Here is a 27,057-nt window from a genome sequence, read left to right as displayed (position 1 = left end):
AGCCTATTTGATCTGATGTTCCGACATATCTTGAATGAGTGCACTAATTATGAATTATGTCATTGGAGACCAACAGTCTATCAAAAGGGAGCTTTATAGTGAACGCTAACCTCTGAGTGCTTCTGGAGCTCCATTAGGCTACTTGTTAATAATCCTGTCATCAACACTACAACGGCAGAGATGCTTTTAAGGTCAACAAGGCCATCTAATATTAAAGGCCTGTTTCTAAATAACCTGTTATTTAAACTCAGATTTGCCAGACTAATGACTGACGCCTCTGCTCTCTGTAGCGATGATTTATGAGGCTCATCTATGGAAGAATGTCAGTGCCATAAGAATATTGAATGTTAAACTTACCATTGAAACTTTAGATTTTCATATCAAAATGTTGTTGTTTTTGCATTTATCGTGTTGAATTTGTTTTTTTCTTATATATATTAAATTTAGAAAATCGAATATTTCTAGATTTTACACATACTGTTTTAAATTATTATTCCAATAATTTAAAAAAAAAATGCAAATAAAAAACTATTTAATTTTTGTAGCCTTTTAAATTAAATGTAGAAGTAGTTGTTATAATAGTCCTAACCAAGTTTCAATGTCTAAATGTTACATTGAACCATTCAAGATTCTGATGGCTCTGATATAAAATTTGGGATATGATTGAACCTTTGTTTTGTTGTGTCATCACAAAAGCTGCAGATGTTTTGAAGTAAAGAAAGTGAGCAGAGGTGCTTCATATGTGTACGAGTAAAACGTTTATATTTTATTGTGTCTTTATAAGAGTCCAGAACAAAGTAGTTTATTGCATCTTCCAGACCAGGGTGAAAAAAAAGACTCATTTCCTTTAAACAACATTACAGTCGCCCACGTTTCTACCTTCACCCAACCCTTCAATCATCAAGATAATATGTGTTAAAAGCGCTTGTTACAAAAGACCAGGAGGTCACCAGCATCATCATCAGAACAGCGGAATCATGTCATCTCATAATAATTCAAATGTGACTCCCAAAAGCCTCCATGTGCCGCAGAGACTGACTGATCGGGTCTCCGGGTTCAGTAATCTTCAGGTCATGAGCTGCTGATGATTTTCCAGGTTCCTCTTCGTCTCTAAGAGTTTGACTCAACACACTCGAACAGCCACTTTTTCCAGGCAGCCTGGGAGCCGAGCAATAGACCTGAAGACAAAGGACAAGAATTCCTAGGAGTTAATTCAAAGGAAAGTAGACATCAGAAACAGACTCTGATTGTTTTTTTCCAATTATACAGAATATTGCCAGGAGTGAAATTGCTGAAAATGAGTTCCCCTGAGAATGCCTGTTTGGTCTCGCATGAATATTCATCGCTGGTTGATTATAATAGTCAATCTTCTTCTTGCATCACCGTTGTCTCCAAACACCTGATCTCAACTCATTTGAGCACAGAATATTTTTGTTCAAAATTCACCAAAACATGACAGTACGATTTCCTGCCCTAAATGATATGTTAGGATTGTTAGGATTAGAACTGGTTTTAGCTAACCAAAGGCTGGTTACGGTCCATGTTTATACTGTTTTTAGGAAGAGTGCTTTTTTATGCTGAAGAGCTTGAAATTTAGATAAAGCAACGTAAGATAAAGCGACGTAAAGTTGACATGGAGACAGAAAATGAACAATGAATGTAATTAAAAATATCTACACAAAGCAAATTCACCACACATTTATGCCTTTGGTGTAGTAATATCTGTGCCATCAAGAAAAAGAATAACGTGAAGTTAGTATTTTTTTATTTATAGCAATGGAGAGTATATTCAACAGGAAATAGTAGCAGAAGAGTTGACATCCCTCAGAAAATCTGTGCTTCTAAAAATTGAATTCTCAACTGGCCTTTGAGCAAGGCAGGTGATTGACTGGCTGGAGCCCTGATTTATAAACTGCAGATAATTATTAAGGCAGGACGAACTGGAGGTCGTAAGTGACAGCTCTGGGACTAATCATCTGCCTAATAAGGGAATTCATCTACAGTACATGAATAAATGGACTTACCAAGATGTCAATCAATGAGTTTGATTACAAAATGATTAAAATCCATATAGATAGATATCAATATTATACAAGTGTATATTTGTAGCAAAATGACCTTAAAAGCCTTGATGAACATTCCAGTTCAGGCTTCAAATAACATGTTTCACTGCAGAAGTGACGCCTGTCAGAGTCGACTGATGCCTTTAAAGAAAGATGCGATGTTAATTGTCTTATCAACTCTGACATTTAATATGTGGTTATGAACCATTGCTCGTGTGCATATTTTACCCCCATAACAAGGTTCCTTCACTTCAGCCCAGGATTTGCAGTTGACCTTCTCTGTTCACAGAAGCTTTCGGGAAGATTTTCTACTGATTACTATCACCCTGAACTGCACTCTGTTCCTCTCTACTTCCAATATCCATCAGGATGTCAGAGAGGAGGCTGATATTGTGTCACAGATTGACACAGGAAAGACACTCGCCCAGTATTTCTTTTAACTGTGAAACCTTCCTGACCTCAGAATTACACTAAAAGCAGCTCTATGCCTCACATTACGGCGACTCATGCAGAAAAGTCTTTAGTGTCAGAGTCATTAGTTCACTCAGTCACGTGATTCTTGCCTAATACTGTATAATATTTGTGTATGTTTGATATTTTATTCTGTTAATGTTAGTAAATTCACAACTTTATGGCACTACACACACACAGAAAACCATGTCTAATAAAGGTCAGCTAGCTGTCAATCAAAAAAGCTGCTTTGATGTTTGGAAGATGGTGTAAAGAAGTGAAAGAGGGATGAGTTGGTGTATGCAGCTCCATAGCTTACCAAATTCGTACAAACATATGTTGACAGATTGTTGAGCACTGTGTACCATTTAAAATCTGTCCAGGTCAGTAAGCACACCTGTAATTAATATATGAATAAAATCAAAGTGTATCTCATAGGCATAAACATATGGTAAGGTTATACATCAAAAGTGATTATTGTCTGCAAATGCTGATTTATTTAGTAATTTAACCTCCTGCACCTCACTTCCGGCCTGAACTATTTTATCTCCTATTTTAGTGCCTTGCTCGAGGGAAACAGTGTCCCACATACTGAGACAACTTTTGGTGAGAGTGTTTTTATTTTTAATCTGTATTTGAATTGATCTTGGACTCTATTGTACTCATCAGTGTGTGTCTGCTTGTACAAAACTCTCTTTAATTGAAATATGAACACCAATAAAATGTGCTTAAGCCCGGCCCAATGAAAAAGCTTTGTTTTTCTGGAAATTAAATCTTGTTTACCATAACCACACCCACTCTGCTGAAATTAGTCAAGCATGGAGGTTTTTGACTGCGTGTCATCAATCCCGGAAGTCTCCAACTCCAAGGGACTTGTTGTATGAACACAGTGGGGTGTGATTACAGCTGGCTGGAGGAGGAGTGAAGCCATTATTACGTCATAATGGAACCTTTTAACCTCTCGTTCGCCCAGATTTCAGACAGAGGAGAAATTAATAGTATTTAAGTAAGATCAAAACATGGTCATGATGAGAGACTTATTGCATTTTGGAGAGGAAGACTTCAACATTTGAAACATTTGAGTCAGGAGAGTTGGAGTTTTTACATTAGTTGTCCTTTAATATATTTCCAAGCATGAATCAGACTTTCAATCCCGTCGCCCACTTGGAATCTGTCTGGTGTTTCAGAATCTATGTTTCTGCCTCCGACTAACTCTCGCTGAGCACCATCTTTGTATGGACAGCCCTAGATTTCATTGAGAGTCTGTGTGTGCTTTCACACTTGAATATATTGACACTGACCCTACCTTTTCTCTCTCTCTCTGCTGTCCAAAATACTGCTTGAAGGGGTTGTGATAAAACTGCTCTTCATCCTCCACCGTCAGTCTCGGAATTGCTGTCATCGGACGTATAACTCCGGGCTTGGTCTGCGTGGAGGGATTCATTATGTTCAAACAATAAGTGGATGATAAGGTCCCAGTCTTACCTTGTTGTAGTCAAACATCCTCCCTTCGTTTCCAGCTGAGGAAAGTAAGTTCCCTAAAGAGGCCTGATGGAACAAGACATACAATGTTAGTGTTGTTTATTTTATTTATCCAGGATTCGTATTAAGATAGTTCATTAAGTATTGCACAGACACCCCTCATTGTAGTACACAAATATGGTGGTCGTTTTTTAAATAGTTTTTTAATAATTTCAACTCAATTTCTAAAAAGTACAATGATGAATTAAGGACATAAAGTTGGTTGGAAATCTCTCTGCATCATGGTTCATGGAAGTGTTCGATAGATGAGGCCTCATGAAGCACTTTATAACATATCATGATGAAGGGTTTTTATTTCAATAGGCCTCTAGATGGCACTCTCAGCTCCATAAACTGTGGCACTGATCAACTTATTCAATGAAAGCTGAATTAATGTTAATGAAGACACTGTATCACAGCTGTTTCATGAAGCTTCATCAACACATCATTGGTACATGGTATCTACAGAAGCAACTAAGAAGATTATTTTAAATCAGAGAATCGCTGATGCTCATCCCATCCTTTGAATTGATAAACTCGCTGATGTCTAGAGACACTGTTTCATGAAGCCTCATAATCAGTTACCAAATCAGGCAAAGCCAAAGGTCTCATCCACATACTTTCGTTCTTCATCTTTATGGACAAACCACCCTTTTGTGCAAACAATACCTTGTTAAATATGAACACATCTATGGGCCACTTCCATTCCAAACACACCTCCCACAATGCATTGCATCTACTAAAGGGCATTTACTGTTACAAGCCTTAAATTTGGTTCAGGAATCTTTTTAGCTTGACCCATAGATTTAAATGTTTATTTGATTAAACACATTTATTCACTGGATAAGGGGAATTAGGAAATATAGGGAACAAAAAAATGTTTTGTTGAGTTTTATATCCTTCGTCATGAGCGAGGTCAGGAGAGATAGTTGCTTGACCACAATAATAAACTTGTACAATCTTTTCTGTAAGAGGAAAATATGAAGTAAATATAAAAATATCAACATTTTCATCTAGTAGACACAGTATTGAGAAGTATTTAGGAATTAGCATCATTGCTTTATCTTGTGCTGTTTGACTCATGTTCATTAAAAGCTAAACAGTGAAAACAAAACCAGCTCTTTTTAGGTCATATAAATGTAGTAAATAAACTTTATTCTCACCAGGTTTCAGATACTGTTTAGAGGTACAATTTAGTTAAAGATAAACTTAAAAAAAAAAAACTCACATATTTCGTTTCCCGCCCCAATGATTTTGCAATAGACGAATTGTTCTGCTGAACACAAATAAAAAAAAGGTTAAAAGACGAGATGAGGTGTAAAATAGTTCCGGACATGACTGGTTTCAGAGTTTTCAAATGCAAAAGGAAGAAAAAGTAATGACAATTTTTTTTTCTATAGCAGCTTTTAGACTGAAGGAGTCACAAAGAGAAGAATGCAAAATGTAAAATTATTCAGTTCAACATGACATTAAGAAAAGCACAAGACAAGTATTCAAATGAATACAGAAGAATAAAATGCAAGAAAATACGATAAAACCCGATCAAAGGTTAAAACATCAAATTAAGTTCTATTATAGGCACAGAAACAGTCTTGTCATCTTGGGGCTTTATTTAGAAGTAACAAGTAACATTTAAAACACACTATGAAATGAACAGGAAGTAAGAAGAATCAGGCAAAACCTAGGGATTATTGAGCATTTTGGTTTACCTTTCTACTTTGGCAGGGGACTCCCTGAGCGGGACACACCCTGACAAACTTCTTTTTTTCTACTACAGCCAAACTTAAACTTGGGCAACCATACGTCAAGTCTTGCTTTGATGAATTATAGAAAGAATTCTTTCATCTCTGGTCACTTTTATCTCACTTCCTGTTGTGTTTTCTCAGAGTATATCTCTGACCAGGCTTCTGCTTATGTATTCTATTTCTACATTGGTTCACTTCACCTGATCTTTCACCTGCTAGATATGCCTCAGTGTCCAACCGTATTTTGAAGTTTTCTCATCGCGTGAGTTCATTTTCTGACTCGTCTCAATGTATTTTGTCTTATTGATGAATGATAGAAGGAAGAAAGACATTTAATGTAAGACATTTAAAACCATCAGACAAAACAGCTCTATTTCTGTGACAGTCAGACATTACCTGCAGCTCTGTGCACACGTTTGTTCTCCACGAAGCGTTTTTTTCCTATAAAAACAAACAAAAGTGTTTATTTTGACATGTTTTGAATTCAGGGGTCATTCTCACACTGACTGGTTTCTCTGGCGTGTTGGAGTTTGCCAGTATCTCGTCAATTTCGGCGTAGAGTTCCTGCGACTGGAGCCGGAGCTGAGCCGGCGAACACATCTGCAGAGAAAAAACAGATGGATTTTAATCGTCAGTGTGTTGAGCACTTGTGACGTCGGCGGTCGTACCTCAGCGTGGGTGTCCACATCCATCTCAACCGTCTTGACACAAGGACTCACGGCTCTCTCAACCTGCTCGTCTATCGCCTGCAGAGCCACAGGAGAGTCACAAGGGCTGATTTTTTAAGCATTCTGTCTGCTGCGTGGAATCAAAAGCAGCCTTGAACAAACGACCAAAGCTTGTTGACGAGCACTTCATCCATCACAGCCTCGCAGCTCATTTTAAAATCCATATTCTTCAAGACAGAGTAAAGATTCATGTTTTTATCTAATCCATCATTTTCTACTTCTGATACCCTCTGCAAGGTCTTGCATATTTTTGGACTGTGTGAGAAAATCAAAGTACTCAGAGTAAAATGGAAGTATATGTAAATTACAACATAAAATAATTATTTCGTTAAGTGTGTATTTGAGTGTGTGTTAAATAGATCCTGGACCTCTATTGTACTCATCAGTATGTGTATGTTTGCACAAAACTGTCTTTTAATAAAGATATTGACATTAGAAAATTATCTTAAGACCATTATTAATGGACTTCACTCTCGTAACCTCTCGTTCGCCCCCATTTCAGACAAACTTTATAAAGTGATAAGTTCAAAACATGGTCATGATAAGGGACTTACTGCGTCTTAGAGAGGAAGACTTGGACATTTACAACATGTGAGTCAGGAGAGTTTCACATTAGTTTACCTTTAAAGCCATGTTTCTTATATATTTAATCGAGGAAGGTAATACCTTATAAGGAGAGGTTTATATGGAAGTCTTTGTCTGCATCCTGCACTTTGCCGAGTTGATAAACTACCTGTCAAGATATTCTGTAAGACCCTTTTCTTGGAACTGTTGCGTCTCAGAATATTGAATGGTGGAATTTAACATTGTGTCTCTTTGAAACTATGTTGTTTATTATTATTCAATCATGTCAATGTTCAAAGCTTGAAACAAATGCAACCTTTCAATGTCCAAATGATTGAATTTAATTCTTCCATTAAAACATATAAATGTTACAATATAGAAATTGTTTAATTACATTATTTTTTTAAATAATTCAATGCATACAAAAAAATAATTAATTTTTAATTAATTTTAATAAAGAAGTTACACTGATATAAACTTCCATGGACAAAACTATTGATTGGGATGTGAAGTTTGAAAGCAGTTCCTCTCTAGAGCAGGAGCATGATTGGACGACGCTTCGGTGGGATTACAGACAATTATCTCACCTGCTGGTCCAGCAGCAGCGTGTTCGTCGGGATGGCTGCGAGCGATTTGTAGCTGGACTTAATCTTGCGTGGCTGGAGGTGTCAGAAGACAGAGAGTGGTTAAACACTTTTAATTATCATCCCGTAGAGTTCCTTTCAACACGTGTCAATCACATAAGCTCTCTCACACCCGCAGGAGACTCATCATGCACAAGTCTTAATTCGTTTGGCCGAGAGGGATCGCACTGCAGCAGAACCACGTCTGACAAGATCCCAGAGTTTACTTTGAGCCCAGCAGAAGTTGATGCTGTAAGTTACGTCAAATCAAAGGTGTCCAGATGACTTTCCTGGCTTCCATAAATACATATGCAGTGGTGAAGGTCGTTCACCTTGACCCAGAGACGACACAAGGGATACCACAAACACATTGGTTACGGGTCATGTTGACCCTGAGATAGAAGAAGGGAGAGCTTCAGTGTAATATAATTTCCTGTTCTTTGTTTCCCTGAGTCTTTCATATCTTTAACAATGAACTACTTAATTAAGTGTTTAATTCATGTTTAATTAATGTTCCACATTTGAACAAAAAGCCTCCCTAGAGCGTGAAACAAAACCTCATATTGAATCATTTCTCTGATTCAAAATTGGTTGTTTTAGTTGAACTGCTGAATAGAACCATTTACTATGTGAAGGAGTTTAAACAAATATTAACTTGGCCTCGCAGCAAAAACAGTTTGCAGGGCATTGTTATGGAAAATAAATCCAATGTAAATTCACCGGAGATCTCACAGAAAAACAGATTTCCACATCTCTGCACCTAAGATTAGTTTCCTTTAATATCCTATTTGCTCCCCTCACAACCTTTCATGAAATGTAATGATCTTCCAAACGGCAAATTCTCTGTTTTGATTGACACATGGCTGATCTAATCAAATCAATGGCAAAAGAAAGCAGACCATTAGTTTATTATCTAACTAATAGAGGGGCTGGTCATCAATTATCTGGACCTTTACAAACATTGTTTTCTCTGTGTGTGTAGTGTCAATAAAGTTGTTAATGTACTTATATTAACATAATGAAATATCAGACAAAAATGTTATATTAGATAAGAATCATGGGTGAACTGATGACATCATCTCTTTCTTAACACCTTCTTGTGTGAGTAACAAAGATGCTTATTTTTGTGGTTGAAAACATGTACATTATTGTGCAGAAGTCTGTGCCAATATTTACAAATGTACAATACGATCACTATCCATACTACAGAAAAGAGCCATAAGAATTATTCATAATACAGGTTATACAGATCACACAAATTCACTATTCTTAAAAAACCTTAAAATTCACTGACCTGGTTCAATTACAAACAGCACAAATCATGTACAAAGCAACGTTACAACGTTAAAAAGCGTTTGTGTTTGTGTTTGTGGAGTGAGGTTGTGGAACAGACTGGATGAGGAGCTCAAGCAGTGTACAAGCATGACCCAGTTTAAAAAGCAGTACAAACACATGGTTTTCACGAAATACAGGGAGAAGAAGGGCTTTAACAATAGGGTGTTATCATTAATGATTGATGAATCATTTATTTACTCCTTTTATCTTCTATTTTGTAAATATGTATCATGTAAATATGTATATTTGGGGTTGATGGTTATTATTTGAGTAGTGGACAAGGGGTAGGTTTAAATAAGCCTATGCTTCATCCTACTCTTTTTCAGACATGTGGGTTATGGTATTATTATTTTCTTTTGACTATTATTGTTAGGACTATTGTTATTATTTTTTGACTAATCTCATTGGTTTTGTTTTAAATGTACTTTCCTATGTACCCGCATATGTTCGAAATAAAGCATTCAAATAATATCAAATTAAAGATTATTTCTAGGGAGGTCAAGTAGTTTGACATTGGCCGCTGTATTAGCACGAGTAAAAGAAAGACAGAGAAATTGACAAACATTTTTAAGTATCAGACCGAGTGTCGGATTTATATCACTTGTATTGTTCATCATCAGTATTCAAGTGCTTATTGCTGGTACTTGATGTGGAGCAAATCCCATCTAGCTCGTGCGAGAGGAGGGTCACACCAATGACTGTCGGCCAGTCCAAAAACTCTGGTCTCTGTCTCAGTGACGGATACACACATACACACAAGTACTGTCTTTGCCTCCATACTAAACAGAAGTGACAGCATTTCCTTAAAAAATGCTGTTTCTTAGAGTTTAAATTCAAGTCTGGGAATGAAAATAATAAACAAATAAACAAAAGATATGAGAAGAAAATAATTCACTTCATTTAGCATTATCAGCCTAACCTTGTGAAAATGAATCCGGTTTATTTGAAGGCCACAAAGTTGTTTCTCTCACAAATGTACACAAAAACTATGTTTCTTCAATATGAGTGAGTAAAAGAAATAATTAATCTATTTATCTGCAAAGATGTTTTATGTTCAAGGGGTCGTGGCAAAAGGTTGGAGAAGAATTGAATCAGAGCATGAACAAAGCAGTTGCATCGCAGATAGATAAGATGGGAAAACTTCAAAAAGCAAGAAAGAAATTATAAACTTTTAATTAAGCTGTGTAGCATGCGTGTCAAACTCGCCTGGGGGCCCACAATTGAGAGTATTAAAACAATTCATGTGGACTCTGCTAAAGATTAACAATTGGATTTCTCACTCTTTTATATGGAAGTAAATCACTGACATGAGAATATTGAGTGATTTAATTTTTAACTTACAATGTTGAAACTTTTTTTCATTGAAAATAGTTTTTATTTAGGTAATTAAAAAAAAAAAAAAAATTTTAAATGCATAATTTTTTTTTAATATACAGTTTAATATTCCTTTAAGCTTTTAATTTGTTTGTTAAATAATCAATTTCAATCATTTAGTTAAAATTTGAGTTATTTTCTAATTCAATAAAATTCAAAATAAATTGTACACATTAATTTGAGGCAATATTACACACACATTTTATCTTTAAAAGCCTACAAAAAAAATTGAGTTTCAAAGGTTATCTTTTAATCATTGGAATTAGAATATAAAACTTGTATAAAAATATTTAAAAAAAATTTAACTCAACCTGAAATCCAACCATTCAATATTCTGATGGCACTGATATACTTCCATACATTTAGTCCTTCATCGTCAAAGCTGAACAAGGTAATGGGATATAATGTGTTTGATGTTATTAGGAACACATACAACCACAGGGATTGTTAATACACTCACTTCAAACTCGTCTACCTTTCTTTTTTTACCCTCCCTGTCACTGTAGTCTGAGGTTCCACTCCCCGGCCGCGGCGACGGCGTGGAACGCAGGGACAGAGAAGGAGAAGGCGTGAGGTAGTCCCGGATTGGTGGAGCAGGAGAAGGCGTGGGGGAGCAGAGGGGCGTCAGCCAGCCCGGGGAAACAACAGGTGTGCACGAGGAGGAGGGAGTTTTGTGAGCGCCACGAGGTGGCGTGTAATCCCTCGCTGACCCCTGACACCTCTGCGTTGTGTTTTGCAAACAAGGGAGCGGCGAGAGTGTCTGGGTTGTGACAGCGGGCGAGGGGGAAGGTGAGGGCGAGGGGGGAGGTTGTGGGGAGCAGGCGGAAGGAGAGCGCAGTTGTTGTGAAAGCCACTGAAGTTTGGCGAGAGAGGACTTTTGCTGACGTGCGCATGACTGAGGCTCAGAAGTCTCTTTAATGGCTCCCGGAGATTTGGAGACGATGCTTTTAAGGGAATTATCTTCTCGCCCCGTCACGTACGAGCTGCAATGTTGCGGCTCCGGGGACCTTGGCTGATAGTTTTTGAAGTTGAAGCCAGTGATGCCTTCTTGCATCGGTTTGAAAACTGTTTTCGAGCAAAACTGAGGAGCTTGAGGTCGCATCGAGGTCCTCATCGGGGGCGCAGGAGGTGGGGATCGAACCCCCAACCAGGTGGGCGAGACGACAGTATTTGTCGGAGGACACCCCCTGCTGTGATCCTCTAAAACCGGAGAGGTTATGGTTCTATTCTGACTGTCTATCGATGCTGAAGAGGAGAACCTGGAGGAGAGTTCCAGTGGGATCGAGGCGACGCTGGAAGCGGCTGAGCATGCGTTACAGAAGGACAGGGTCACAGGGTTCATAGGCCAGCAGGGGGTGTAGGGCCTCTGCAGGGCGGAAGACAGGATGGGGAGACGGCCTTTTCTTAGGATGGCGGTGAGAAGCGAAAGCCTTGTAAGAGGAGGTCGGTGCCGAAGAGCCGGAGGCGGCGACTGGGGACAGATGGATGAAGACAGGCTCTCGCAGGATGAGAAGCATGTTTGAGGGATGTGAAGCAGGCTAGAGCCGGGAGCCAGAAAGTGCTTTCTGATCTGAATGACAGATGGTGTGAAGACCCCTGAGCGAACAGAGGAGCAGGGCGAGACGGTGCGACTGAAAGAGGCAGGAGAAGCGACAGTAGAACCCCGAACAGTGGACCAGCTCTTCTCCTGGTCGGAGTCTTCAGAGAAAAGCGACTCTCGGGATGAAAAGACATCTAAGGGTCGGCGGATGGAGTCAGGGGTCCTATTCGCCGAATAACCTGAGCTAACCTCGGCGCGTCCAGCGTGACATCGCTGCTGGGAACTGCCTCCGTGTTTATTAAAAGTCGTTTCCATGGAGGTCCTGCCGGCCGCTTCGGGTTTGGGGGTATTTTCAGACTGACGTGTCGTCACATGATACATCTGGGACTCCAACTAAAAATAAAAAAAGATTCAAAATAGAATAAGGAAATGATATACATCACAACAGCAACACAGTCTTTCTTCATTATCCATGAGATCTAGTTTGTTTTTAAAGTTTTTGACCAGTATTGCATGTGTGTTTGCATGTTTGACCTTTGTCACATGATTTACTTGTAATATAATGATGTGGGGTTTTTTTCAGTTCACACGTCAGGAAAACACACATGGGTGTGTCATCAGCATACTTAAACGTGTCACGCAATTTTTATTAGTGACAAGGTTGTCTTAAAGTACATTGTTATTTTCGGAAAGATGTCCAGCCTGTGGACCGGTCAACCACTTTACTACTATTTCCTGTTGGGTCTTAGGCAACAATTGAAAAATAGAGACAAATAAAAACTTTTTTTGTCTCTACAGCTCATGTTTCCGTGTCAACTTCACCTCGTTCTGAGACAGCCATGTTGCTTTATCTAAACTGGTACTTGGCTTACTGTTGAAAAAAAAGGCTTTTTGGAAAAGCTACTGCAGTGCTGCATAGCAATGAAATTATTTATTATTTATGGTCTGATAGGGAAGCTAGTTTTGGATAACACATTCATTTCTAATGGGTAAATGTATCCTTAGACCTTGAAGGACGGTTCTGGCCACCAAGCCTTAAAATCATAATTTCACTCATTTTCTACTCACCCTCATGCCGACTAAGGGTTGGCAGTAATCTGTTCCTTTTTAGAGTTATAGACAAAAAAGTACGTCCATTTTAATGTAGGACTGGAGCTCAGTTGTCTTCATCCTTCTCCTCATCTAAAAAGACACTCTCTTGAAAGATGTGGCATGAGTGGCCTTGGATCATCCGCTACAAACAACTTTGAAATATAGATTTGCTTATTTTTCTCTGAACTATTTCTTATATCGAGGCTTCAGTACGAGAGGAATGTTACAGAAGAACAGTACGGAGGTATTTGGATGTTATCAAGTGACTTTTTGGATGAAGACGAAGACAACTGAGCTCCAGTCGCTAAATTAGAATAAGACATTTTTGTCTATAATTCTAAAAAGAACAGATTACTCTGAAAATAATCCCACCCTAAGGGTGAGTAGAACATGAGTGAAATCTTAAGGTTGAATAGAGTATAAATCTAAATATCTAAAAAGCTCTGGATGTTTAAAAAAATGATACATTTGTATAAGTAAATGGAACCTTGGATTCATATTAGATTTAGGTTAGCAGATAACAAATGCTTGCAAAATTGATAATGTATTTAAATATGGATTGTTCATTGCTCAACAATAAACAATTAAAAAATGATCTCAACACAAACTCTATACATAAATAGAACTACCAAGCATCCATTGAGATCCAATTTAAAATGTAACTAATTATACTTTAAAAGACTCATCTGTTGTGTTGTGTGTTACTAACCATCATTTCCCGTCCAGGGGGTCTCGCTGCTCCCTCTTCTGTGTCGTTGATAAAAACTAAATCAGCCGTCAGGAGCTCGGACATGATGTCCCTGTCGTCCTCTCGGTTTCTCTCTGTCAGGAGATAACGAAACAAATGTTTAGGAGTTGTGAGAGAGTGAAACCTGAGAGATTCTACTGTGAACTTCAGCGAGCCCCCCACCCAGTCCTCGCCACCCAGGCTCAGGGGGTGTGCTGGACTCTCACAGCATGACCCGCACATACGGCTCACATGTACACACACATGTGTCTCTCCCAGACCTCACAACAGATGGTTGACAGCCACATGGACTCGGAGGCTTGGAATACCAACCAGGACCAGTTTTTACGGACAGAAAATTCTTTCAAACGTGAATTCATTATTTCTGGAGTTAAATATAGATGTCACGAATGCCTAACTTAAATTAGAGAACTATGTTTACACTGGTCACATTTATGAGCAGCAGATCTGAAGCTGGCGTAGATCTCTTTGATGGTTGGACATGCATATGATAATGCTTCTCTTGAACGATGTTGTTGTGAGGTTTATCTGAAACATTTACTGGAACTGTAGTTCGGGCTCCAGGGGCGAACGCGTTGATGTTAAAAAGAATTTTGAAAGTCAAAAACATTTATTCCGTGGTTTCATTTCACTTGAACTTATTAAGGTTTTTTTGTGTTTTTTATAGTTTTCACACATTTTTGGCCTCTCTCTAATGACACACAAAGTTTAAAAAAAAAAAAATCATCCATGTTTGTTTTTAAACATCGCTAACATGCAACCATTGAATTTTCAACTGGAATAAATCAAAATGTATTCTTAAATCAACCAAAATAATATGTTTAATTAACCAAATTATAATCTCAAACCAATTAAAATATGGACTGAAATCAACCAAACTTAAACAACAATCAAACAAACTTATAGCCTTGTTTAATTTATGTTAATTTGCATGTTTTTTGAAAGAAGATGAAGATGAAGACAACTGAGCTCCAGTCGCTACATTAAAATTAGTCTTTCAAACTAATTCTTCCTTATGCAACATAATTAAAGGCCCATCTGTTCTTTCAAAATGTAATTATTTCTGCCACTGTTGCCATAGTGCCGTTTTACAGTGTTTGGTAAAACTCTACAAATACAAATGTGTGTACAAATGTACAAATTGTTTGTTTGTCAGAGAAAATAAATAGTTCTTAAGGTGCACATTAAAATATTCAGGAGATGTTCAGAACAACTGTTAAAGAAAGATGTTTAGAACAACAACAAGAAAGATGATGTGTTTCAAAATAATGAGAAACATTTGATTAAGTACACGAGGTATATGAAAGTACACAAGGTACACAGAAGTACACAAGGTACACAGAAGTACACGAGGTACATGACGTTCATGAGGTAGATGTTCTGGTCAGTCCCATCAGTAGGAGGAAATAAACGATCGGCTTATAAATTAAGAGCATTTAATGAGCTGCGTCTTCCTTGCAATCCTCTATTATCACGGTTGTACTCTAGACTGTTTAACATCCACATTTGCTAATCCTTTTTAAATAATTGATCAGTTAATTAATTTTTCTATATCCATTGATTGTGACTCCAGTGTCCACATAACTAACTTGGAAAGTCTATTTTGTTTTTGCTTGTTGTGGAGTTGATTTTGAGACTGTTTCGACGTCCAGGTCTTCTGATAAAACGACTCTGGATCTCGATCACATTTTTAAAACTGTAAAAGCTTTTTAAAAGTCACAAGCTAATTATAACCAAAAAGTGACGTCGTTTAGATAGTAAACTGGTTGGTGTGTGGTCTAAGAAGTTAAATCCCAGCTCCGGATAAGATTGTGTCATTGTGTCCCTGAGGAGGACACTTAACCTTTATGGCTACTGATGGTGAGCTTGCATGCTGCATGGCAGCCTACTCCCATCAGAGTGTGTGAATGTGTACAATTGGTGTGTGTTAAATATAGAAAGGTAAATGTAAGATCATGAGTTGAATGAAAGAAACACTAAAATAAAAGGTCATGCATGTAATTGAAATAATTATTCAATGATGATTAATGATTTGATGATGATGATGATTAATGATTGAGTCCAACCATCATGTTTAAGACTCCAATAAAGAAGAATATCATTGTCATCAGAATATTTCATTTTATTCAATCATTTCTATATTAAAAAGGTTGAATTTGTAATGTTTTAAAAATGTTAATTCAATATTTTATAGATTGAAAAATAATTACTCACGTCCCTGTTGAATTCTTTTTAGTATGTCTTTGCAGAAACTTACTTTGTATAAATAAATTAAAAAATAAATATTTACGTTTGAAAAAACAAAAGTTGAATTACCTTAAACATTCTTATGGTACTGATATACTTCCATACTCAAACAATAAGACTCATTAACATCATAATTTTAAGTTTGAAGCTCACAGAAACATGTTGTTTGTTGTGTTCATTTTTTTATTCTCATTTCTTTTATTCCTTTTTCCAGCTTCAGCTCTACTGTAGGAGGTGAAGCCAAAGTCTTTGAAGTCTCCCACGGACCGCGGCGCTCCCAGGAGCTCCAGGGACCCGTGATGCCGCTGTGATGTTTGTGTATCTAATTGGACATTAACACCCTCATCTATTGTCACAGCTGGAGGTCCATATTAGACCTGCAGGCACACCTCCGGAGGGGTCCTTAAAAATGTGCCTCAGCCACCTTCAGTGACTTCTCTCCATGTGAAGGATCAGAGGTTCTACTCTGAGTCTTTGCTGGATGACTGGGCTCCTCACCTCATCTCTTTTCGTGTCGAGACAGAGAAGAGTAATCTGAGTCACTTTTATCATCTCATTTTTTGGGCTACCAAGTTGGTGAATATAGATGGAGCAGAGGTTCTACTCTGAGTCTCGGTGAGCTTTGTCTTTTGGCTCAGCTCTTCTTTCTTCACTTTTTTGAGTATTGTTTTGATTGTTTAAGCGCTTTGTGACCCTGGTCTGGAAAAGCGCTCTATAAATAAAAATTACTTACTTACTTACTTACTTACCTAATATAAATAAAGGGTCCTGGGTTAATTAAATAACAAGATTGTTAAAAATGTTTAGGATGATAAATATTGACGTACATTAACGATGTAATCCGTATTCTCGATTGAGGATTCGTCGTTCAACGTCAATGATCACAAGATCATTGACGTTGACGACGAAACCTGAAGGAAGACAAAAAAAGTCTGGTGCCCATATTTTTTAAATAAATTACAAAAAGCCGGTTAGCTTCCTAAAGTCTGAAATATTTAGAGAAAAAAAAAAGGTATTTAATATTTGTCCATTCTAAAATTGTTCACTACCAGGTCAACATGAACATATTTGTGTGTAACAAAGTGCAATAAAATACATAAAAAGTTGGTTTAATTGAATTTATTTTTTGCAATAATTGTATCAAGTTATTTGACTGTAGTAAAATAATTTAGATATAATTGTAATTGTTGTTTTTACACTCATCTAACCAAATACAGTTGTTCAACTTGCTTTTCACACACTTGTTCTGGCTTTAACAAAGACACTGTTTTACTATCTCAGTTACTCATTGATGTAAATTCTTCTTGTCGCTGAAAATTCTGAAAATCTTCAGTTAAATTACAAAACTGTAATTTATCATATCAGATTAAGATATTTCCATGAGAACAAAGACATGAAATGTTTGATTATAAGACAAAGTACTCAGTGACGGATGGTAAATAAGAATTCATCTACTCTTTGTAAAACCACAGCTGGGTCTAGAGAAAGATGTATTCGTCTTTAACTCTTATGTGTGACAATTTTCACACCTATTGGAACTCCAGTTGGAAAATAGCATTTTGTTTCTATCTGGGTCTGTGGGAGGAAATCTGAGAGCACAGAGGAATACATTTCAAAGTTGACATTACATTACAGAAGAAAGCATACATTTAAACAAGATTACCAGCCTTGTTTTCACTGAACTCTCAATTTTTGTAACCTTTTAACTGACGTTTGTATAAATATACAGTGTGTATTCATCACTTTTCTTGGCAATTTCATAGAAATCCACAAAGTCGTATCTTCACGTCAGCTGTGAGCTTTTTTTCTGCAGCATCCAATCAGAACCTGGTGCTGGTTCAGACTTCTCTCACATCTCTGATCTGATATAATTGAACTTCAAGGTGTTCCGAGTCGCATGTGTTCTGCTTCAAAGTTGCTCCAGGAAACTGGAGATGAGGCAGTGAAACGTCAAAGACATTCACACACACCGAGACTCAAGAGATGCACATTCTCTTCTTTTGAACACCTTCAGTAGGATCTTTGTTACTCACACTTTTGCTGGAGACTGAATGTGTATCCGGAGAGAGTGGAAAAGGTTTGACTGGTGGCTTTAATTAAATTTGCCATAACTTTAATTCATTCTATTTTCAATTTTGAAACACAAATCAGGAAAAATGTGTTTCAGGTTTAAAAGAAGAGCATTTTCCCTTAAAATTCAGCCATAATATAGTATTTTGTCATGTTTTTTTAAACAGGTCTTTAAACTGTTAACTAACGTTAGACTGAATTATTCATGTTTCTCTGGGAAAAGAAAGATTGAAAATGAGAAAAACAAAACAAGACTAAAATTTCATGGCTGTACTATTATGGAAAAAAAGCCTATTATAAAGTTACAATTTTCCAATTTTTTCACAATTAGAAATACATGAAGAGAATGTACACAGACCAAGTGGTCAGTAACAACAAGTCTCACTTGCAATATTACTTACTAATAAATATCTCTGTCTTTGTTCTCCTCTAACAAACTCTCGCCTAACTAATTGTAAGTCTCTGTATACAATTGTCTCTCTTCGTTATCTTGGCTTAAAGATAAACTTTAATCTACTTTGAGCTAACTATCCAGCGGGCCACGTAAAATGACTTGGAGATCCAGATTTGGCCTCCGGGCGTCAAGTTTGAAACATTGTGATTTCAGTGATACCATCAAGTTCCGGACTAATCCAATGAATCGAAGAGAAGAATTACGACAGTCGTCGTTGTTCAATTCCTCTCACGCTTCAGTAGCCACGCCATGATGATGTTCCTCATCCAGTCAAGTTCACTAGAGAGTATAAATATTGGCTGTGTCGTTTCTTCACGCTCCTGCTCCCTGCTTGACCCCAAAAAGATGTATTATCTTCTAATGAAGGCGGCGACACAGTAATGAAGATGAATGACTTGAAATGTTGTTGTGTTGAGGGACACACAGAGATTACATCAGGATGTGATTTAAAGGTCTTGCAGGAAGTGTATTTTGATAGGAATGTAGAAACATTTTTTCTTCTGTCGCTGCAACAACATTGAAAATGTCTGATATCAAACCTCACACCAGGGCACAGTCAAATGAATCACAAACAATATTGTCAGTCTGCAGGTGTGAATTGTTGTATGTGTTTCCAGGGTGTCCCCCGCCTCGCGTTCCAAGCAGCTGGGATAGCTGAGAGTTTTGAACTGTAGCATGTTCAATATTAACAGCGTTTGTGATACAATTAAATGTTCACTAGATGGCAGCAATCATTACGTTCTTCCTCAGCTAAAGGAAAATTAAATCTGGCGAGATCCGGCGACCATTGAAAAGAACAAGGAAATTCGTCACTGACTGAGGACGAGAGGATACAGTCGACTCTATCAGCTTTTTAAGCTGATGTTTGGACATATTTTGGTTTTAAAACAAATCAAATCAGCTGCGACCTCGTCAAGAGTCAACACCAGAGTCAAGTACTCAACAATACTACAAATATATCCTTGTATCACAATATATCACAATACTGTATATCGAATTGTTGACCATGTAAATTTCGGATTGTTAGAGGGTCAGCTATTGATAAAACTCATGCTCGAAATGTTTTTCCTCTCCAAGATCCAGTAAGTCCCTCATCATGTTTTTAACGGATTACTTTGTAAAGTTTGCTTTGTTTATACAACCAGTCCCTTTGAGGTGGAAACTTCCGGGATTAAAGACATGCGGTGACAAACCTCTGTGCTTGACCAGTCACAGTAGAGTGGCTGTTTTCAGTGGGCAGGGCTTAAGATCATTTTCTAATGTCAATATTTCAATGAAAAGAGAGTTTTGTGCAAAAAGAAACATACTGATGAGTCCAATAGAGGTCCAAGGTCAACTTAAGACACACTTAAATCAACACATAAGATGAACTTGTATTGGCTGTGGTTCTGTTTGCTTGTAAAAATGACTGTAATTATGACCACGAGGGAACAATGCGTTCATTTTCTCTAAGCAGCAATTTGATGAAGAACATTTTGCTTCTCATATGTACTATCCATATGTTCTCATAATTAGCTTTCAAACATGTAATTATTTGCTGTTTAACCCCCACCAAATCCTAGCTAGTTCAAACACTCCCTGAGCTTCACTAGAGGAGTTCAGATGAAAAAACTTTTGTGGTTTGGACTTTGCAACAACTAGAAAAATTCTCTTTTTGTTGATGTTTTCTTTCTTACAAATTACAAAGGAGATGAAATTAGGGAAAAGGGAGCTGGTTGGGGACGAGCAGCTACTGTACGGCAGCAGTTGGTTGTATAATTCAAGTATTAAGGGCAGTTTGATGTGTGTGGATCTATAGGTGCTGCTTGAAGCAGAACTAAAGCTACACTTCTTGCAGCAAGAAGCAAATCAAAGGACTCCAGGTTCCATACTGTGATGTGCAGGAACCAGTAGAGATGGCAGGATTCTTCAGTGATGTCAGTAATTCAAAAGGTTCATCATTAAAATATGAATCTTTAGATCTTCTCTCAGGTTTAAATGGTCGTAATAAGGTTGAGTCAGTTTATTAAAACATATGAACTATTTTACTGTACTGAGTGCAAAACAAGTTTACAAACTGTTGAATCAAATTTAAAAACTATTGAAACTAATTGACCAACTATTGAAACTAATTAACAAACTATTCTTAAACATTGACAGACTATTGAATCACATTTACAAACTTTTGAAACACATTTACAAACTATTGAAACAAATTCACAAACTTTTGGAAAAATGTACAAACTATTGAAACAAATTTACAAACTATTGAAATTAATTAACAAACTATTGAAACACATATAAAAACTACTAGAAAACATTTATAAACTATTGAAACAAATTTACAAACAATTTAAACCAATTTTAACTATTGGAACAAAATTACACACTATTAAACCACATTTGCAAACTATTCAAAAACATTTTCAAACTAGTGAAACAGAGTTAGAAACTTTTGAAGAAAATTTACAAACTAATGAAACAAATATGCAAACTATTGAAACAAAAGAAAAAACTACTATCAGATTAAATTTCCCCAAATTCCATTTTCACACATGATGCAGACAAAAAATACCAGTATTGATACAATTATAATAGTGTTATATGTGAAAAGGGAAATTTGATAAACATACTTAAATTCAACACTTTTTCAACAACTACTGAAACAAATTTACAAACTATTGATGTTGTTTTGAACTTCCCAGCCACCGTAGTTTAAAACAATTTAATGCTTACCAAGAGTCTATATAAAGAGTCAGATGCGTAACTTGTTTCTAAAATTAAAATCCTAAAAGCTTGTTTGCTTGTCTGGTGTAGTCACAACACAGCTGACGCTTGCAAAGGTTAAAAGTGAGAGTTTCCTACTTGCCCAGTTGGAGGTCGTCCAGGCGGTTAGCAGTCAGGATCAGGCTGTCCTCGTAGATCACATTTCCACCAGCACCGCCTCATCGTGTGTGAGTTCTCGCGCCGCCGACTTTCTCGTGGTCCACTCTGAGCTCTAAATCATTTCCTGAGGTTGACCACCCCGTGTGACGACGCTTAAAGAGGCACTCTAACACGTCGTGAAGTAGCTGCCACTAGATATTTATGTCTGGACAAACTTCTGAAGACTTTCTTCTACGTTTTAAATTATCTTCTGTCATGAGGCTCCCGAAGGACTTGATTGTTGCGCTCAGTTTGATGAGTAAATATCGTTCCAGTGGAAACACCGCATGTATTTCATAATGACTCAGTGTCATCGCTGTTGTTTTTATTAGAGCTCAACTTCAATGTCAGATCAGGATCATTAACTCTGGAGCTTCTGTTTCATTTCAACATCCTTGTTGTCCAATTTGTTCTAATGAATAACCTTTTCTTACTTTACTTTTATTTCTTGCATTGATGGCTGATGTTTTTCTCTTGTTTACTTTGAGTCACACATATGTTGGTTTTGTATGCATTACTCATGTACAAAATAGAATTAATATAGTATATACAACCAACTATTTTCAACTATAATCAAACAATTTTCAACTATAATCAAACAATTTTCAACTATAATCAAACAATTTTCGACTAAAATCAAACAATTTTCAACTATAATCAAACAATTTTCAAAGATAATCAAACAATTTTTAACTGAAATCAAACAATTTTTCAAAGATAATCAAACAATTTTCAACTGTAATCAACGCATTTTCGGCAGTAATTAAATAATTTTCTATTGAAATCCAAAACATTTCAACTGTAATCAAACAATTTTCAACTGTTATCAAACAATTCTCAACTATTATCAAACAATTTTTAACTGAAATCAAACAACGTTCAACTATAATCCAAAGATGTTTAACCATAATCAAACAATTTTCTTCAGTAATCAAACAATTTTCATCTTCTGTCAATCCCAGATCACAAGCAGCCCTCGTGAGCAAAACAAAGAAGTCTTTCGAACGAAGAGTGCTTTCCTGCAAACAATTTCATCTTACACTTTTTTATTATCTTGCACAATTTTATTTCTTGCTAGAACATGTTAAAGTTGAATCATTTAAGGGGTTTTATACATTTATATGTCATGTTTTGTCTATACTTTTTTCATGTATATGGAGAATTATTAGATAAAATAAATATAAAACAGAGTAATATACACTTCAGTTACAATTTAATCTTGTTTTTGTCTTATGTTTTTATAACATATGCTAAAGATCTCCCATCATATTAAGACTTGTGTCCTTCATTCATCTCACAGAAAATAACTTTGTAATTTATATTTACTCCGGAATAGAAACACTTCATCGAACTATCATAGGAACAAGAGTACTGTTGTTTAAGAACCTTGTGACCATGGTCTGTGAAAGGTGCTTCACGAATAGAACATAGAACGTGTGTGTGTGTGTGTGTGATTCGTTGGTGCACGTTTATATTAAGTTATGTTATGAATTATGAATGGGGTTTACTTTCATAATTTCACAGAAACACTTATGACTCGTTTTCTGTCGCAAAAGATAAAGAAAAATGGAATACAATTTGACCAAAAAGAATTTGCATTTATAACGGAAAAAAAACTGATGGAAAATAGCATTAAAAACAGAAGGAAATTAGTGCAATAATACAGAAAAATAATTGTCATGAAAAACTGCATTAAAGTCATCAGATCTTCTGAAAGTGAAGCGAGGCCATAATGACGGAGGGAAGCAAAAAAAAGAATAAATCTACAACAAAAAAAAATGTTTTCATGAAGAACAGAAGAAATTGACGAAAAACAGAAAGATATTAAAACAATGGTGTAAGTGGAAGACTGGATTAAACAATTTCCAGAAGGAGACCTCCTGAGGGATCAATAAAGTTCTATCTATCTAAAGCCATGAACAAAGATGAAATGAAGCGAGGCCGTCATCGTGGTGGGATGCAAAAAAAAGGATGTAATTTCCACAAAAAAAAGAAAAATAATAATCAGGAAAAACAGAAGAAATGGCAGGAAGAACTTTAAAACAAAATCCTGAAAACAGAAAAGAAATTGGAACCAAAATAACGATCACAAAAAACGAAAATCATAAAAACAAAAGTCATCAGAGTAAAGTCATGACAAACATGTTATCTCATTTGAAGGCACATCAACATAAATATCAATAATTATCAATATATTTATGGATAAATACATGATTCTGTCATCTTGAATTGATCGTCTACAGAAGAAAATAATTGCTCACGTGTTGTAAACATGTGTCAGTTCATGCATCTCTTCAGTGAAACACGTAGGCGTGTCGATAGGAAGTGTAATTACATCAGGACACGCCTCCTCCACTGATAAGACCAGTAAATATAGCAGCTGCTGGACTCACTTCACTCACTTATCTCCGTTTTGTAAACAGACCGTATCACAGCTCAGACAAATATTTAAACATTCTTCTAACAAACACTAGTTACATGATGGTACTTTCATTTTGAATAGCATGATATACATTTTAAAGTTAAGTCTCTGCTCAACCTCTGACAGAAAACGACAAGATCGAGTTTCATGTTTTGAAGTGTTCAAGTGCTTATGTTCCCGGGAGAAGCTTAGATGGAGTTAATGGTTCAAATAAAGGTAATATTTTGAAGACATTCCAGATTTCAATTGTTACACATAGGGGTTTAAAATAATATCCCCTTTTTTATGATATCGTATCGATATTAAACAGCACTGTATCAATATTAAAACATATATATATATATATATATATATATATATATATATATATACTGTATATATATATATACAGTATATATATTGTCATTTCCCTTTTGTGTCCTTTTCTTTCATTTAATGTTTATTTATTTTATGGTTTATTTATTTTATATTATGAAATAAATAACATGAGAATATTTACGGCATTTGTTCATGTTTGTGTTTCAATTTAGCTTATAGCCACTAGATGGCTGTAAAATGTACCTTTAAATAGCGGCAAATAACGAAAGATAAAATACTAAACCCCCAAATACACAAAGGGTTCAAGAAAGTTATGGATCCACTTAAATATCAAAACTGTGTTGTTTCTTTCACAAGTATCAAAAGCACTGTATCAGTTGTTTATTTTATTATTATTCCTATATAAATTTATGCAAATTTTATTTTATTTCTATCATAGTTATTTTCAATAAAGTGTAAATTAATTTGATTTATTTTTAGTTTACTATTATCATTATATTCTCACTCTTCGTTAATTTCTTGTGTTGCAATTAAAATTACCTGTCATTACATCCTCCACAGTTAAAGGAACATTGAAATGTGTGCAAGATCGCAATGATGACTGAGGACAAGAGGATACAGTGGACTACAGCAGCTTCTAAAGCTGTTGTTTTGGACATATTTTGGTTTCAAAACAAAAACAAACAAAGCAGTTACGACTTTGTCAAGAGTGGATTGATGGATTGAAACTCTTCATCCTCTTCTCAGAGTTTCTTCTCTCAATCAAACCTCAGCCGTCAAGTTCCCTTTGCTCTGAGTCCCTCTGTGCAGATTCCCTTTTATAGACTCATAATAGGCCCCAAATAGCTGGCAGATGTCGCTCGGGCTGCTGGGTAACAATGTTGCAGCCGAACGCTGCTGCAGAGAAACATTCAATTATTTTATTTAATTGATGAGCAGCAGGTAAAGTGTGTTGAGTGACATCCAATAGTCATGTTGAACCAGAAACCAAGTTTGTGTCCAGGTGGTTTTACGGGGAGACGGAAAAATGTTCAGTGGACACCTTATACAGAAGCACATCAGTGACATCAGAATATTGAATGTTCGAATTTATCTTTTTAAATGCAATTCTGGTTTGTTTGGTTGTTGTTGTTGTTGTTTTGGTTTTTTTTGGGGGGGGGTTATAATTGAATTCAATAGGTTTTAAAATAAAAATGTGAATTTTTTATAATTGAATTAAACATTTGGAAAATGTATTGTATTGAAAAAGCTGCGGTTTGAATAATATTGAATTCAAAACATTTATTTTTTAATTATAGGAATAAAAATATCAATAATCAATATAGAAGTAATTTAATACAAGTATCCAAACACATGAGTTGATCTTTCAATAGAAATTATATAATTCAATTATCCATGCTTAACCCTTGTTTTATTTCAGGGTCGCGTCATTTGGTTTTTAGGCGTTCAGGTCTTCTTGACCCTGAGATAACACAAAGATGAACAAAAACAACATATCAATTAAAAAAGGATTGGTTTCTATTTGATCTGTCATGTTTCCATGGTGATTTTATGTGTCATTGCATTTACAGTAATACAGTAATTTACATTAATGTACTAATATTAACAGAATTAAATATGAGACAAGATTCATGTGACGCACTGATGCATCATCGCTCCCTGTCATTAGTCGTGTTGAGTTCACTGCTCGTGTCAGAGAATAAAGCTGGCCTCAGAAGTGATCAGTAATCCTTGAGTACACCACATACTTCATTCCTGTCTCAGCTGCTCTCGTCTATTTCCACACTCAGACTCTCTGTCTGTGTCATCTGCTGGATCCTGATCGCCACCACTAACAAATCAGTGATCGACGTTTGGATGGTTGTGATGTTCAGAGGGAGAAAAATCATTCTTTGTCAATTAAATAAAATAAAAAATGATTAGAGCCATGTCGATGTAGTGTCTCTGATGTGTGATCTTGAAACATGCTTTATTATCACAACATTACCTCGTTTTATTCACAGCCGTCTTCACGTGTTGTGTGTTTAAATACTGGGAGGGTGTGACATCTATGTGATAACATACGTTGGTTGTCATGGCAACATGGCCATCTTAAGATAAATACAACGTGAATATAAAAAATATAAATCACTGATACAAACACATATACACATGTATATATATGGTTCAATTCCCAGAGTATCAACATGACAGCAGCTGAAAATGAATCTCACAAGGTAAAATAGATTGTTTGTGTTGGTAGGCTTGTCAGTGTGAAACAAGAAACACACAAAAGTCTACAGAGTCTCTCCAGGATCATCATCATCACTGGTCGAGTGTTGCGTGTACCTGAGTGAGCTGGAGGCTCTCAGGAGTTTTCTTTTCTATTTAACAACTTGGATGAAACTCTCTGACGTCCACACAAAAAGTGTTGATCGTAAACTACCTATGTCTTGTTACACCTTTGAAATAACACAATGAAACACCAACAAAATGCAAAACAAACACAAAGCAACACAAACAGAATCCAACACATACAGAATCAAACACAAACGCAAAACAACAAAGAGAATAAAACACATACAGAATGCAACACAAACACAATGCAACACAAAGACACAGAAAGAGAATTCAACACATACAGAATGAAACACAAATACAATGCAACGCAAACACAATGACGCAAAAAGAGAATTCAACACATACAGAATGCAACACAAATACAATGCAACGCAAACACAATGACGCAAAAAGAGAATTCAACACATACAGAATGCAACACAAATACAATGCAACACAAACACACTGACACAGAAAGAGAATTCAACATATACAGAATCCAACACAACACAAAGCAACAAAGAGAATTCAACATGTACA

General features: G+C 36.3%; 1 protein-coding gene across 1 annotated transcript; it reads right to left on the bottom strand.

Moving 5' to 3' along the window:
* Positions 1–732: 732 nt before the first annotated feature.
* On the bottom strand, positions 733–26,500 carry mlip (muscular LMNA-interacting protein). The gene is made up of 12 exons (XM_087803302.1): positions 26,479–26,500; positions 21,399–21,477; positions 13,745–13,853; positions 10,879–12,330; positions 7,659–7,730; positions 6,448–6,525; positions 6,287–6,379; positions 6,176–6,220; positions 5,263–5,307; positions 3,999–4,061; positions 3,820–3,939; positions 733–1,178 (listed from the first exon to the last, which is right to left on the bottom strand). The coding sequence occupies exons 1-12, from the start codon at positions 26,498–26,500 to the stop codon at positions 996–998; spliced, it is 2,361 nt and encodes a 786-aa protein (XP_087659428.1). The 3' UTR covers positions 733–995.
* Between the last annotated feature and the right edge of the window lie 557 nt (positions 26,501–27,057).

Source organism: Callionymus lyra, chromosome 11 (assembly GCF_982586985.1).
Source record: "Callionymus lyra chromosome 11, fCalLyr1.hap1.1, whole genome shotgun sequence".
Lineage (NCBI taxonomy): Eukaryota > Metazoa > Chordata > Actinopteri > Syngnathiformes > Callionymidae > Callionymus > Callionymus lyra.
Note: the sequence above shows the minus strand (reverse complement) of the source record. Positions and strands in the feature narration are given on the sequence as shown.